The sequence below is a fragment of the Syngnathus leptorhynchus genome, chromosome 3 (assembly GCF_054491065.1).
Source record: "Syngnathus leptorhynchus isolate UIUO chromosome 3, UIUO_Slep, whole genome shotgun sequence".
NCBI classification, from domain to species: domain Eukaryota; kingdom Metazoa; phylum Chordata; class Actinopteri; order Syngnathiformes; family Syngnathidae; genus Syngnathus; species Syngnathus leptorhynchus.
The window spans coordinates 15524469-15540490 of NC_141197.1; the positions used below are offsets into that span (position 1 = coordinate 15524469).

At 42.3% G+C, this 16022-nt stretch overlaps 2 protein-coding genes across 5 annotated transcripts in view; one reads left to right on the forward strand and one right to left on the reverse strand.

Annotated features, from left to right (window-relative positions):
* Positions 1–16022, reverse strand: part of LOC147059488 (uncharacterized) — a 168437-nt gene that overhangs the window by 77259 nt on the left and 75156 nt on the right. The gene's annotated exons all lie outside the window — the stretch shown is intronic.
* unc13c (unc-13 homolog C (C. elegans)) overlaps positions 11745–16022 on the forward strand; it is a 69859-nt gene continuing 65581 nt past the window's right edge. For all 3 annotated transcript variants that reach the window (XM_085907953.1, XM_085907952.1, XM_085907954.1), the window contains exon 1: positions 11745–15919. In XM_085907953.1, the coding sequence (XP_085764079.1) occupies positions 11878–15919 (4042 nt within the window). In that variant the 5' untranslated portion in view covers positions 11745–11877. The remainder of the gene's footprint in view (positions 15920–16022) is intronic.

The following is a 16022-nucleotide window of genomic DNA, read 5'->3' on the forward strand; positions in this document are numbered from 1 at the left end:
TCAGAAGATCCGAAGAGAACACTCCATCTCCAAATGCTGTCTGAAATCCAGGTCGCTGCCGTTTCTTGATCCGGCATGACTAAGAAGAGTCAGCGTGGAGGCTTAAAGAAATCCATATTGGTTCCACCCATGTGAAGCCCTGTGTGAAAGGTCCAACATGTCTTTTGGACAGCGTCTCTTGTTAAAGCTTTGTACAACTTGTGCTCTTCTTGTGGAAAGCCAAAGTTGTAAACGTTCTTTTGAGAGGTGTGCTATGTTTTTGGATTGATTAGAGAAAAAATAGACAAATTAAATTATGTGACTAACACTGCCCTGAAATGACACAAAGTGATTTGCATTCGAAGCAATAATACAGTCAAATCAAATAAAAATCCCTTCCCCCCAATTAGTTTGTTAAACTGATATGGTACTGTACCATAAAAACATATTAATGATAAAATATTAATGCTATCCATTCATCCAAACATACACCAGTTTTATATGTCCTAAAGGCGGACATGAAGTTATTTTGTAAATCAAATATAATACATTTTAATGATCAGAGAAAAGTGGTTAAAACAATGCAACTAATATTACAGAACTGCTGATAAAGCAAAAACTGGAGCCTATTGTTTGGGGTTTAATAGCCCTCTGTTCGGGGGTACCAAATCAAGTTTCCATCGAGTGTATATTCCTCCAATAACGCTGACTACCAATGATGAGATAAGGAGATATGAAAATAATGATGAAGCTGAAGGCAGCATACGTTAATGCGGTGTCATCCTTCGAGGCATTCGGGGATTCCTCTCATCATAAATAAAACAATGTTTTCCTTTAAGCCGGCGACCATGTGATGGATTTAGTGCTACGTGAGCCCTTTACGCTTCAACGGAGGGATTTGAACTTCCAAAGGAGCAACATGAAGGCCATCTGCTTGTCTCATTAGCGCTGATGCTGCAGCGTTTGTGCCTCCAGAGGATGAAGGTCTGTCTTGGAAGACGCTTGAACGATATATACTCATCTTTTTTTTTTTTAACGTGTGTGTGTTTCTTCTGGGTTAAGATGAAAGCTTCATGTCTCTGAAAGTGTGACCTTGGGGAATGCAAAAAGTCACAGCCTTGAAGCCTGTTTGAATTGAACGTGATTGTCTGTGGTTTAGTCTTCTGCCTCTCGTTTTGTCACACACAGAATTATTAGTATTCGAAGGAAATATGAATTATACTTTTGTGTACACGGTTAAAAAGAGTTCCCGGGTGTCTCAATAAAACTCTCTGAACACTTACTTTTTAGCCAAACATTCAAGTATGTGGCGCTTATCAGAAGCTAACACAATGTTAGCAAATACCCAATTATAGTAATCTTCCTTCAAATTGCAATTTTCTATCCTTGTATTTTATTTATTTCTAGCCCCTGATCATAAAACAGCCACAACAGGGCAACCTGGTATTGCTCAATGTTGTTGAGACCGATACTGCAGAATAAGTCAAGTATAACCAATCTGGTACCGGCCCATCACTAACCCACACATAGAAAAACTTTTCAGACAGTACACTGAGAGTATGTGGCACATGGATATATTAGCCAACACACAAAACCCCCACAGCCACTGCTTGGACAATTTCAAGTATGCCGCTAATGCGTCCATCCAACAAATCTCAATACTGCTCTGCTGTTTGGGTTTTGACAACGACCGCCCAAGGCAGATGAAGATGTTTCTGCATGAAAGTCTTTCACACAGTAGTCTCTAGTTCTGTAGTGCCCGTACAGTTCATAAAATACAGTGGACAGTTTGGAACAGTGCTTAAACCTCTTGAGGCCCATTTGAGTTAAAGCAAATGAATGCTTATTAAATCCAGTTTAATGGTTTTGGATGGAGTTTAAATGGTCACTGGAGCAGAGTGGATTTTTATTTTTTTTCATTGTTGCAACATGCAAACATTGGGCTGCAAATTCATAGTAATAAGAAGAACTGCTTCTCTTTATTTCCCCAGTCAACTGCAAAACGCAGCACTTGAAGACAATTTTAATAATCTGAGCTATGATGTGAAATAAACTCAGTATGAAAACAAAAGACAAGATGTAATCACCGCTACGGATCGGGATGAATATTTGTATGCAGCCGTTACGCTACAAACAAAGTGAATTCCGATATTACACCGCGACGCACAAAAAGACAAGAGTGAAAAAATGGATTCGCACTGACGAGACAAATATTTTACAACCGAATTCCTCCATTATGGTCTTTCTCAGACACAGCTAATCTTCTCATTATCCTACTCTGGATCGCATTAGACTCCAAGTGAAGCACGGCACATTACTTAAATAAATCACTTGCTCTTCTGCTCTCTTTGGCTGAGCAATCGGGGGAAGAAAAAAAAAAAGTCAAAGCGGTCAGATTTGTTTGAGGGTGCAGTCACAGCCGTCACCAGCAGGAGGTGAAAGGGGGCCATGCACAGACCACTAGCATCCTCCCTCTCTCCATCTTCCCACATTTTCCTTCCTCCCATTTGACAGCGAGGGAATGGGGAGGGAGAGATGTGACTTCGCTGGGAGGCCAGACAATTAGTGGCTGCTGGAGGAAGGCAAGCTGACAGAGAGGGAGGGGAGGGGGGGAGTCACGTGACCTCTCTCCATTTGTTGGCATCACAAAATGAAGGGCTCAATGAACGTGGGGTGCACACATACCGACTTGTCTTATCAGTATTTTTAAAGGTGTGTTATTTCTATCAATACAATTAGAATTGTGAAATTCTATATTTACACCGTGACGCCGGGTTTTATTTAATACACCAGAGTGCGTCCGTGACTAATGTGCGAGGCGAATGAGCAATTAATGTTGATGTAATAAGAATAGCGCATGTGTGTGTGTGTATGCTTTGTGCAAGTGTGTATCAACATAGGGGATTAGTTTTAGTAACTCGAGGTTGGCTCACATAAGAAACTCGGTGATGGGAATTGACATTGTAAATCACGATACCATGATATTTTGGGAGGGAAAAAAAATACATGGGTTAACCTTTTTGTTGTCATTGTCATTTTTAAGTTACATGCAGAAATGAAAATAAGACATACCTTCAAGATAAATACTGATCTAAATTGAGGTTTTGTCCTAATGTTGCCATATGTACTGTTTTTTGATACAATCGTGCAACACTGTGCCAACTCTCATATGGCTTCACTTTCTGCAGAAATATCCCAGAAAGTATGTTTCAGACTGACAAAAGACTCATAAATTAAGTCGCACTCTTAGTTGGGTGCCAGTGAATCTGCATGTTAGTATAAGTGAACATTTATCATCTTTCATGTAAGACTGATTGATTAGATAGATAGCCCTATAAATCACAAAGACAAAATTACCCCCCGCCCCAGATTTTACTGCAGCGATATAACTTCACATCACTCTCCAGCAAAATGACAAAAATGGAGTTTGCTCATTCTAGTTCTCTGTGATTTGTTTAGTAATTATGACCTTGAATTTTTCATACTATACAGAAAATACAAAACTTCGGGGACACTCAGAATGTCTGTTTTGTTAATAAAATGTAATAAATTAGAAATTTTGTCCAGGAAAAAAAAAAATCTTCTTTCAAAAACAAGGACAATCAAAGTGACCCTAAACTTTTTAAATACCAGTGTACCAGCAAATAACAAAGCAATTCTTCTACATTTGAATCTGAAATATTCTAGATATTCATGTTTTCTCATTTTCTCACTACAATATGTTCTCGCCTTAATGCCTATTTTTACACCTTCCTGGTCTTTGCAATGAGTTTGTACATCTCGGTTTGTGCTGAAAGAAAGGGTGGCAAAAGAGAGCGAGTGAGCGAGTAAGAGAGAAAGGGGGAGGATGGCGAGGGAGTGAGCTTTATGCAAGGGAGGGGACAGACATTCTCCAAGCAGGGGAGCTGAGCTTCAGTCTGGCCAGCAAGGAGGAGAAGCAGCACCAGCAGCAGCATCTTCATTGCTGTCTGCCTCCCCCGATTACTACTGCCACTACTACCACCACCAGTCTGCATCCACCTTTCGGACTATACACACCCAAGACCGACAATAGAGGAGGTTAGAGTGGCTTTTTTTGGGGGGGGGATAGGGGTGAGAAAACATGCAGGAGGAGAGACGTGGAGGCGCGGCTGCGGGATGCGTGCTGTCTGACGGGCACCCAGCGAGCATGATGCCGCTTCTGTGAGAGGCTCCCGTGAGCTGCGCACCCAGCCGCCCTCTTCCCCTCCCTCTCCTCTCCCCTCCTTTCCTCTCCTCTGCTCTCCTCCCCTCACCTCGCCACCATCACCGAACAGCACTCATTTGAACGCGGGGACTCGGAAACACCACCACTACCGGCCACCGGCGTCCTGCACGGGAACTTGACGCAAACAGGTATTTTTTGCGTGTGACATCTCCAAGCGTGCGTGAGGATGAATGGAGCCATTTCTTGTTAGCACCACCTTTTATCCAGCCATTGTCTCTCTCTGTGATCCTGTCATTGCATCTATGACATGCTGCTTGACCGGAATGCGGAGGGACCATGTAGATGGCATTCATTTTATTTCAAGAGGGAAAATAAATTTTAAAAAAATCAGTGCACATGCCATGCACTCTCTCCTTTGCGGCTGCAATGACAAGCACTCGTCCTGCTCCTAAAAAAAAATGAGCAAAGCATTGCAATGCTTTTGATTCATCAAAAAAATGCAGATTTATAATCTAGGCAATATGATCTGAAGATGCTAACCCCCCACCCCGCCGTCACAGTGGTGTGTTCCTCTCCCCCTCTCTCTCTTTCTCTCTCTCTCTTGCATGGGTGCTACAGAAAGCAATCATGCACATGTGTGTGCATGCATGTGCCAGATGCGACGCACACGCCCACATTCATCCACACTCCACCGTAATCCGTGAGATCATGTGCTCCTGGAGACATGACGTAACACACATGCGTATACAGTAACCACCCCCCCAACCCAACCGCTCACCCAATCCTAAAACATGAGCACAAATGACCCCGATCTGGCAATTGGGAGAAATGGGTTAGCAAGAGAGAGTGGCACACATATTGCAGAGCTGTGTGACAAATGGAGTGGTTGAGAGTGCTCTGCTGATCAGATGCCCCTCAAGGGAAATGGAGGAAATGGGTCCCTGGATACTTGTAATGATGGCCTCGGGCTTGCTCCAGAGAGAAGGTGTGGCTCCCCTCTTTGTTTAATTTCTTCTGGTGATTTCCCAAACTGGACTGGCACTAGGACCGCAGAAATTCATTACACACACGCGAGACTATTTTTCGGCTGGACCTCATAAATTTGATTTTTTTGGGGGGGGATAAGTAAATGTGAGTCAACACTTCCAGTTTCACACTGACTAGAAATGATTAATTGTTAAGTCAGGCGATTTAGGGGACAACTTTAATTTGTGAGCCAGTAAAATCAATGAAATATATTGAAGGAAACATAGTATGCTATTTTCCTCAGAAATCACAACAGTTTCCAGCTGTCTTCAGGGGACATACTATAAATATTTACATTTACTTTCCATCCAGAAAACCTATTTATTTCTTGCCATGTTTTTAAGGGAAATAAATATTATTTTGTGTGTGCCTTGGAGGCAGGCAGCTGACTCAGTTTCACTGCTTTAATTATTGATGTGGGCTTATTGGTGATTTAGCCATGTTGTGCTGAGCTGTCAGGACAGTGACTTTATTTACCGCTTCCCTGTCGCAAGATGTTCCATTTACCCTTTTCCCCTCTTTGACATTAAGGGCAACCTTCTGTGGTGCGATCACAAAAAACGAAATAAGCCAAAGAAATGTTAAACAGGTTGACTGCTGCAATCCCCTACCCGTGAAAAAAGTTGAATTTAAAAGTATTGAGAGAAGCAGTTTCCTTTAGCCAGGAAGCAAGTAAGCTGTGTTCACTCCCACAACGATGCAAACGGCCGTTTCTAATTGCCCGCATGCAAAAAAACCACCAAAAGACAAAGTAATGTGCAAAATAATCAAAGATGAAAGAGTTGGTCATGTGTAATGAATTTCGACCAAGTAAACATTTTGTTATCTGCGTGTTTATGAAAAAAACTGTACATGTTGCACACGTTTCTCCATGATTGATCTTCCGTTGCCCGGTTGCTGTTAAATTCGCTAGTGGCGGTGTTGTTCATTTGCAGTTTGGATGCAAAGGTGTGAACATCTGCTCTGGAGGGAGTCATAATCTCCGGAAGTCTCCAATTACACCAGGAGAAGTAGCTAGAGGTGTCAGAAAAGTCACTAAATATAGCAAAAATATGTCATAAGGTGGCAAAATTGAGGAGGTAATGATTGTCCATACGTCGACTATCAACTCACAAGTTGGTTTCTCTTTTAAAATCAGATTACCGTATTTTCCGGTCATTAAGATGCTACCTTTTGCACAAGTTTGAATACTGCACACCTTATCTGTGGATTTGTCATGATTTTCATGATATTGTATGATTTGTGCATATTCTTGTATATATGAAAATTAAAAAAATAATAACCTGCGTCTTATAGTCCAGTATGGTTTATACGTGAACAAAACAGGATTTTTTTCCTAATTTTAGCTTGTGCGTTTTACAGTCCAGAAATTACGGTAGTTGAGACTGAATCGACACCATGTCAGCTGGCTGCAGACAAGTTTTGCTATTCAATCACTTCCACACACAGACCGAAATCTTAACCATCAATAAATCTATGCAGTTATTATCATGCCGTCTCCATACAAAACGACAAACTGGAGGTTATTTATACACACGGAGATACAAGATCAGAACCTCTCAAAAGCCACTCACGTTATGCTATGGCCAGAATGATTGAGAGGGCGATCAGCTGAGCTGTAAGATCATTTCACCTGTCTGACATAGGATGGCTGGTAATGAATGATCGTTGCATTCGCAGCTGGTCTGCTGGATGCGGCGGTCAAACTGATAAAATGCAAATGGGGTGCATAAGATGATACAGACATCGTTCATCCCTTCTGCCTAATTCCTGCGTCATTACACCCTAACGGGACAATGCAGGCGATACCTCGCGGGTATTATTGAGTCATTTGTGTGGCGACGCTAGCTTGGGTAAGAGGCTGAATGCTTCATTTGTCAACGCCTAACATGCACATGTCAGGATGTTGGCTCCATGGAGCTTTGCCAGGCGGTGCACTAATTGTTAATCAGCACTCGTTGAAGACGACCGCTCTTTTACTGTGATTGTGGGCGTGTGCAAGCGGACATGGAACGTGCTTTATGTTTTCCTCATGAAGGGGCCGGGGCGTGTTCATTTAAGAAACTGTAGATTAGGGGAGGTGTCAAAGGCCATGCCATTTTAATCATCCTTATTAGAGTCGCGGGTGAGCTGAAATTCTTTCAGATGATAAGCACAGTTCACATTCATAGTATACACTAGACTTAAAACAGATTAGCTGGACCGGATGGCCCGATATTTTGAGATTCACACCCAGAAACACCGAAAAGAGGAAGACATGCAAACCACTAGAAAAGAACAAGATGTATTGTAATGAAGATGGATGGATGGATGGATGGATGGATGGATGGATGGATGGATGGATGGATGGATGGATGGATGGATGGATGGATGGATGCCAAGTCAACGCTATTCAATGCAGCTCTGGGTGGCTTTTGGTTTCTGTGTTCTCTGGTCGAAAGGAACATGGCGACCAGCCAAACTCGGTATTATTCAAATTAGTCAAACTGATATCGCAGAGACTGAACAGCCATTCAAACAGACACATTTACTTCCATATGCAGCTCACAAAAGATTTGACTTAGTTGTCATGTCAGACATGATGTCACTGCAACTATTTTGCACATAAGCAATCAATGTGAAACATAGTGTCTATGAATTGAATAATTAGTTATTGTTTTGTTTTTTCAGAGGATGAAAAGGCAGGCATCTAAGGGATGGCAGAGAGGGCCTGAGGAAGCCCATTAGACCCCAGAGGAGTTAATTTGAAGAAAAAACAACTTGTAGTTTGGATGTATCGTTTGTGACTCCAGTCTTGGAACTTTCCTGACAGCCCTCAAAATATGTTTAGTTGGACGGCTGGATTTGGCGAATTGGGTCACATACTACATCGTCATGTTTGAAAAGCAACCATCCATTAGCAGCGAGGCTTATCCCTGAAACGGGAGCAGAGAGACTGGATCTATTACCAGGAGACATCGGGAAGAGGGGTGAGGGGCGGCCCTTGTTCATAAGATGAACGTTTATTGATTTTTTTTCTTTTTTTTACATTCTTCCATTCATGACTGAATTCACTGACAACACAGAGATATTCCCGCCCCTTTTTCCTTCACTTTGTTCATTCTAATTGACCTCATTTCACTCATTATTTGCCCCAATTTTACTTTGGCTCCGGTATCCTCCCTTTTTCTGCTCATTACATTGTATAATTCAAGTGTGCAGATCATATTCAATTATTACTCTCATTTCAGTGCACAAGTCACAATACAGGAAACCGCTGGAAAGGAACGCACTTATTTTAGATTGTGAGATTAAATTAGACATTTTTCCCTTTCCAATTAACTGGTTCATCTGATGAATGTATAATGATAGTTTCCTGATTGTATTATCAAACTGGTTATGGATCATCAGTCACTTACTCATGACATCTACTCTTACACACTTTAAAGGACATATATTAGGGTAAATTGACTTTTTAAAGGATTGTCTACAAATAGCTTGGTTACAGGTGTTCCCGCCCACCCATCAAGTGGGAAACAAAACAACCGGCTACCTCCTTATCTGTTTCTGAAAACGTGTCCATGAGCAATATGTTCTGTTCTGTCTATGTTGACCTGTGGAGGAGGTGCTAAGGGAAATGTTAAAGTACAGTATTTTGGAATCATAGTTTGGGGTATATTTAGGCCATGTGTCAATTGCTCATTTGGGGATTTAAACAGCACTAACTAACTTTTTATGCACGTAAGAGCAAGGAACGAAATCAAGAGCGTGTAAAAATGCTGGCTGGCTGCACTTATGTCGAAACGGGAAATGCTATTGAGGGAGGTGTCAACAACACTCGTAGACAAGAGGTTGTTTGGAGAATAATTGGCAATCAACCTGTGCCGCCCTTCGGATATGAGAATGTGTTTGCCTCTTTGGTATGCCGTGAGCTGGTCAGGTGATTAGTGTTTTGGACTTTTTTTTTTTATTGGATTACGATGAATGAGGTAGCAAGGCACAACAGTAAAGTTGCAGCTGGGCAGTTAAACAGTTAGTGGGGAACTGGCAATTAAGTTCTGTAGGGTTGTGGGGAGTGTAGATTAGGGTGCTCATTAGTTTATGAAGGTTTGTTACTCGGGGTGAGTTTATAGAAATGCTCCATTCGAGATGACCGACAACTACTCATTAGACAACACGATAAATGTGTGCAAATCAGATTGTCATAAATAATCTTGTAGAAGGATTCGAGTAATTCCTGAGGGTTTCGTACTAATGTGCCCAACGAGGCCAATCATTGGACCCTGAGGTAAACTGCCGTTAGCTAGACTTCAAAATATACATGCAGCATCAATATCATCATTTTATCAATGAAGTTTCTATCAATATTTCAAAAGAAATGCCATACTAAAGAAAGTCTGTCATGAACTGAGGACCACCCCCCCAGAATTCTTATCATAATTCTGGGCCAACAGCCCAAACCGTAGGCGATATATGATAATATGATTAATATACAACAAGAACTCAGAGCAGTGGCAATAATTAGAAATAGATTTTTTTTTCGCCCTCTAAATTGTGAGCCTAATTTTGTCTGTCCTTTCCCCAATCAAGAGCCCCGAGGAAATATGTAAAAAATAAAAAAAAGTAGTTAAAGTCCTTGCCATCAAAACTCAAAAGTGTTTCCGATGAGGCTGGCTGAAAAAAAAAAAAAAAAGTTGGCATTGAAAATGGAGCACTATAAAGAGCGTTATATCTCTCCAGGCCTCTGAATTAATACCATGATAATGAAGTTTAAAAAAATCAGACACTCAGATCCAATAAAAAGAAAAGAACAGTGGATGGAAGATGTCAATCAAGTGCTATCTGTGCCCACACTGTCTCCAGAGGAGGTCACTCAGTAGAAGTTGTGTAGGTGGACTTTAACTGCACGGCTTGTGATGTTTCAAATGGAAACAAAGAAGTCCAGGAGGAATTATGTTAATGGGTTAACTCGACATGAGGCACTTTAAAAGGTGTGCCAAAGAACCCTTAGCGCAATGCTGATTAACCGAATCAAAGTCAGACAGCAGTATTACGTCACTTCTTGATATGTGTGGCAATGTCAGGACATATCAAATCTTTGTTGTTGTTTTTTCATGCAAGGTGTATGGAACGCTATCTCTGAACTCAACTGACAGTTTTTGAATAATCAGAATGAAAAATATATATTTTTTTTTTGAAAAAATAGAGGCAACTTGTTACTTGTATCAATTAACATAGTAATATAAAACTTCACAAAAGGTATCAGTATTGCAGGCAAGCAATTTTCACAGCAGTTTTAGTCATATGAACACATTGGTTTGCTTTTTTCTTTGGCTTTTGCTTGCTTCAACAATGATGTAAGAAAAGAGGGTGAACATGAACATTAACTAGACGTTACATATAGTCACTGGACTCACTTGAAGCAACAATATACTCTGTGTTGTCAAAGTAAAGGATGATTTGTAACTTAACGATACCCTTAATAACGTTAATTTGGGAATGACAGTTACGAATCTGATATTAATTATTTTTCCCATTATCATTTTGCCATTGAAGTTAGGATGAGTATTTTATTATGTCTCTGTCCCGTTGTGATTTTTAGTGTTCATTTTTACGTACTAGAACAGAGTTTTGCAAAAACTACTGACACTTTCAGCAACTGGACAAATGTATTGAAAAGTGTAAAGGCGCGAACCTAGAAGAGACTAAGACCATTTTTTCCTTGGGCAAAAGCTGTTCAAATAATCCGAATGGGTTTGACTTTAGATGTTCGACCCTTCCACAAATAAATGTCACTTCTCTATATTTTACATAAAAAATGACAACTAGCCAAATCTCATATCTAAAGTGCAAGAACCAACAACCATACATACTCCAACTGAAAGTACATGCTGATGTCCTTCTCCATTAAAGCCAAAAAGTGAGTCTATGCTTTACAGCTCTTCTGACAAGTGCAGGTCTTTGTAGGAATGAGGCTGTAGTAGACCGTCGTATCAACACTGTAAATCCCGGGACTAATATGAAGCAGCTGTCAAAACCCCTGGATGACAAACACCGCTCTTTCGACTCAGTTGACCGGGTTCTCTCATTGGTAAACAAACGGCTCCAGCAGCTTCTCCAGACTGTTTAAATTTTCAACATGCTGCAGTTGCAAGCGTACAGTCTGCTGCACACATGTATTATCAACACATGATCGATTCGAATACTAAGCTGTACACACCGTGACTTTGCACGTGGAACAAATGGCAGCACAGATCATTAACTTTCAATGTTTAATTAGTTCATACGTCATACTTGCTATTGTAATCAATAAATGGAAAGTGCTGCAGTGCATCTGACAACTCCATTCGTCTTACGCCGGATCTTGATTTGAGAAAATTAATAATTTGTCATCGTTTTTGCCTTTCATTCATTTCTCATTCATTTTACCATTGACAAATGATATGTTTGCTTGTACTGTATGGCTGTATGAATAAATCATCTATGTTACAGGGCAAAACCGAACTTTAATGAGTTTCTATTTCCCATTTCAGGGGGATTAACTTTACTGGATTTAAACCACACCCATAGTTGATCCACCCTACGGTCCTGGAGAAAAGTGGTCTGCTCTTCACAAAAACAAGTTAACAATCTTCACAGTGCCAGAGCTCTCTTCTTTATCTACTCCTTCTCTTGCTAATGCTACAGAGTCTTCAGGGTTGCCATCCATGGTTTCTACCCTCATCCAGATTATATCAGCTTACATTAAAAAGATTTGCAAAGGAATGTTTACAAAGAAATTGGCAAACCCAATTAAGAAGAAAGAGAGAAGTAAAAATAAAGAGCCAACAAAATTGACCACTGACCTACAAGCAAACAATCCAACGCTGTCTAATACAGTGAAGACCACTGTTAAAAAGATCTCCAAATGCTCCTCAGCACGTAACGTATCACTGGAGGACGACGACAGCAAGAACGATTGCTCATCCCTGTCCCCTACTTTCAGTTATCGCGTGGCCATCGCAAATGGACTCCCTAAAACCGCCCCTTTTCTGAATAACAACAATGAGAGCATATTTCCCGAGGTTCTTTCAATCGACAGTAGCTATTCCGACATACTGAGCGACGCGAAGCCAATACGGAGGCTGGATGAGCATAAATCGCACACTATGCCAGTAAGACGGAACCGGAAGAGCCTCATCAGTTTGGCTCCCTCCGACGGGAGCTCTGAGGGTGAAAGAGTGGAACGCTCCAGTCTGCACACTCTCCGGCTGGGAGCTCTTCGCAAGTTGAGGAAATGGAAAAAGAGTCAGGAATGTGTCTCTTCAGACTCGGAGGTGAGCAACTGGAGGAAGACCCTTGGCATCCGGAGCAAGTCCTTGGACCGGGCGGGACGGCAGCAGAAGAGCTCCACTCTGGAACCCGGCTCCTCCTCCACTGGATGCATCAGTCAGACACAGGATGTCATGGAGATGATTTTCAAGGAACTTCAAGGGATCAGCCAAATAGAGACGGAACTGTCCGAGCTGCGTGGCCACGTCAACGCCCTGAAGAGTTCGATTGACGAGATCTCCAGCAGCGTGGAAGTAGTTCAGAGCGAGATCGAGCAACTGCGCTCTGGATTTGTGCAGTCAAGAAAGGAAACCCGTGACATCCACGACTACATAAAACAAATTAGCCACCAGGCCAATAATTCTACTCTGCGTTTCCTCAATGTTCCAGAAGAAAGGTCAGAGAAAACAGAACATCTTATTTATAAATTACTAAAAGATAAAATGGGTCTCGCCGATGCCCATAAAACTATTAAAATTGAGCTTGCTCACAGGTTAGGACAACAACGAGAATGTTCTAATGCCAAACCTCGTCCCATTATAGTTATATTTGCAACACCCCAAGACAGGGATTTAGTCTTGAAAAAATGCTATAAACTTAAAGGAACTGGAATTACCGTTTCGACCGACAGCTTAACTCGGGAAGGAAAAGAGCGAAAGGACAAAGCAATGTCCTCCTCACAAACCTACGAAAGTATGGATATTAAGGTATCGGCGAAAGACAAAGTAGTAGAGAGCGATGACTGGGACTCCATGGACAGTGACAAGGAATTAGATGAGCTAAGCAGAAACAAATATGCAATGGTGATTTCAAAGCCCGCTCACAAGAGCAAATCGGAGAAAAGACGATTCCACGACCACAGCCGGTCAGGGGAGGAAGCGAGTTACTCAGGTGCAGTTCACTATGCCGATGACACATACTATGACCCCGACAAGCACGGGAAGGCTTACTACTCTGATGTGACCTCCGGTTGGCTCTCTCAGAGTGACTATTCCACGCCCAAACTAAGCCGCTCGGAATCGGACTGTTCAAAACTTTGCCAGTCATACTCTGAGGATTTTTCAGAGAGCCAGTACTTTACGCGAGCCAATGGCTGCTCTCTGTTATCCTCCTCAGATCAGGAACTGTGGCAGAGGAAACAAGAGGACATGGCTTCCTCTTGGTATGCTAGCCCCCCTCACCCACTCAGCCACGAGAATCAACCTTATGAACACAATGAGATTGAGACGACTGAGACTGTTGACAGCGGGGTGAGCAATGGACTCGTTTGCATGTCTGGGGACAGAAGCCACTACAGTGGCTCCCAACTTTCTCTGCAAGCTGATCTTTCACCTTGGAAAGACTGGCATCACATAGAACAAGGAGCCGATTCAGGTTTGGAAGTGTCCATAGAGGTCAGCAGTCCATTTGACCCCTCTACCATTCCAGGTTTTCCAGAGAATATCACTAAATGCCAAGAAGTTGATTTACAATTTGAAGGGGAGGAGGAGTTCATGATGCTTGACAGAGAGACTACCCTGCCACCAATTACTACCCACATTATTACACCCGTTATGGAGCGTGAGTCCAACAAAGCACATGTGCGCCAGTCAAAAGGGAGTTCCAAGGGGGTAGTAAAAGAAAGTGCAAAAGTATCACCTAAAGATACCTCAAAAGCTATCACTAAAACGACAAACACACAAATTAAAATTAAAGATGAAACCCCCAAAATACAGGAAAAGGAAACTATAAAAACATCTGCAAAGACTTCATCTAAAGTGACTTCAAATGCCATCCAAAAAGAGAAGAAATCAACGAAAGAGATTCCTCAGTCCTTCCCCAAAGACAACTCAAAACCTACAACTAAATACTCCACAAAGCCTGCTCCTGAAGATGTAGCTAAAGTAGTGCCTAAGGTTATTTGCAGTGAGGCAGTTAAAGTCAGCAGAGCACCCCCAAAGGTTTCAAAGGAGATGACACCCAAACAAAGCCCAAGAGAGTCACCAAAAGAGAGCCCTAAAATCACCCCGATAATGAGCCCAATTTCAACTCCCAAGGAGTCCCCAAAAGAGTCCCCAAAAGAATCCCCGAAACAGTCTCCGATGATCACTGTCCGAGAACCCCTACAAGGCACACAGAAAGTTGATTCTAAGGAGGTTACCAAAGAAGCTATGAAGGTACTGCCAAAAGAGATTACTAAAGTACAGAATAAGGAGAGCAACAACAATAAAGTACCCCCCAAAAAAGATTCCAGCATTCCAATCAAAGAAGCACCAGTTTCTAAAGAGACCCCAAAGGTGTCGCTCAAAGAAGCCACCCAGGCTTCATCTCCAAGTCAATCACCTCAGGTAGTCTCTCCAGATGGTCCAAAGGTAGTTGCTAAAGATGCCCACAAGGAAACCTCAAAAGCAGTTCCGAAGGAAACATTTCCTGAAATCGATGTCAATCACAGCTTTCACCAAACTCAAAGTAAATCCTCAACTATGTACCGCAGTCAGAGTGAGATTCGAACTGAAAAAGTCGAAGAAGTACCGAAGTCATGGAGCAGCAGGCTCAGTATAGACCTCAGTGAAAAGTCTTTTGGTTTTGGCTTTGGTTCTACGCTGCAAAGGGCTAAATCAGCTCTGGAGGTCGTGTGGAAATCTGGCCCTCAGAATACTCCCGCACCTCCTGAAGAACCCACAAATCCATCTCCCTCATTCATGGGGCGTTTCCGCACAATCTCCACCTCCAACGCGCCCTCTGCACCAGACCCACCTGCTCACAAAGAACCTGTTTACTACAAACCGGAGGAGGAGGAGAAAAAAGTTGCAGAGACGGAAGCCGTTGAACAATCAGAAGATGGCGAGACCCACTACGTTGAGGTGATGGAACAGGTTCTCGCTAATTTGGAGAACAGGACTAATGTTAACGAAACTGAAGAATTTGTGCAAGAATGTGAGTCTCCTCAGGACAATGATGCATTCGAGGACATCCAAGCTTCTCAGGACAATGATGTCGCTCAAGAGATCACAGAAGATTTCAGCACCACAAGAGACACCGAAGCAAGCCAAGAAGCACATGTCCTAGAATACGACTGCGGATTGGATGAGCAGTTTGATGAGGAGTACAGTGAGGAGTATGAAACCAACGTGACCGAGGACACGGCCGAATACGATGCCATGGTGGAGTATTTGGATGTCGAGGAACCTGATGAGACAGAGGACAATGACATCACCGAGGAAATGGAAGAGGGTGAAGAGGAAATCGAGGAGATCGAGGAGCTGATTGAGGAGACTGCTGAGGTGTCTGAGAAAGTGGTGGAACATGAAGAGGATGAAAAAAAAAGCATAGATGAGGAGAAGCCCGTAGCTGCAGAAGCACCACCAAAGAAACGAGTACGACCGACATTCAAAGAGGCTGCTCTGAGGGCATACCGGAAACAGATGGCTGAATTGGAGCAACAGATCCTGGCAGGAGGTAGGACTCCTTCACTTTGTTTACAATCACTTTGACATAGTAGCTTCTGACAACATGCAGGGAAGACAAAAATCTCCCAAGACATTATCATCCTTGATCTCAC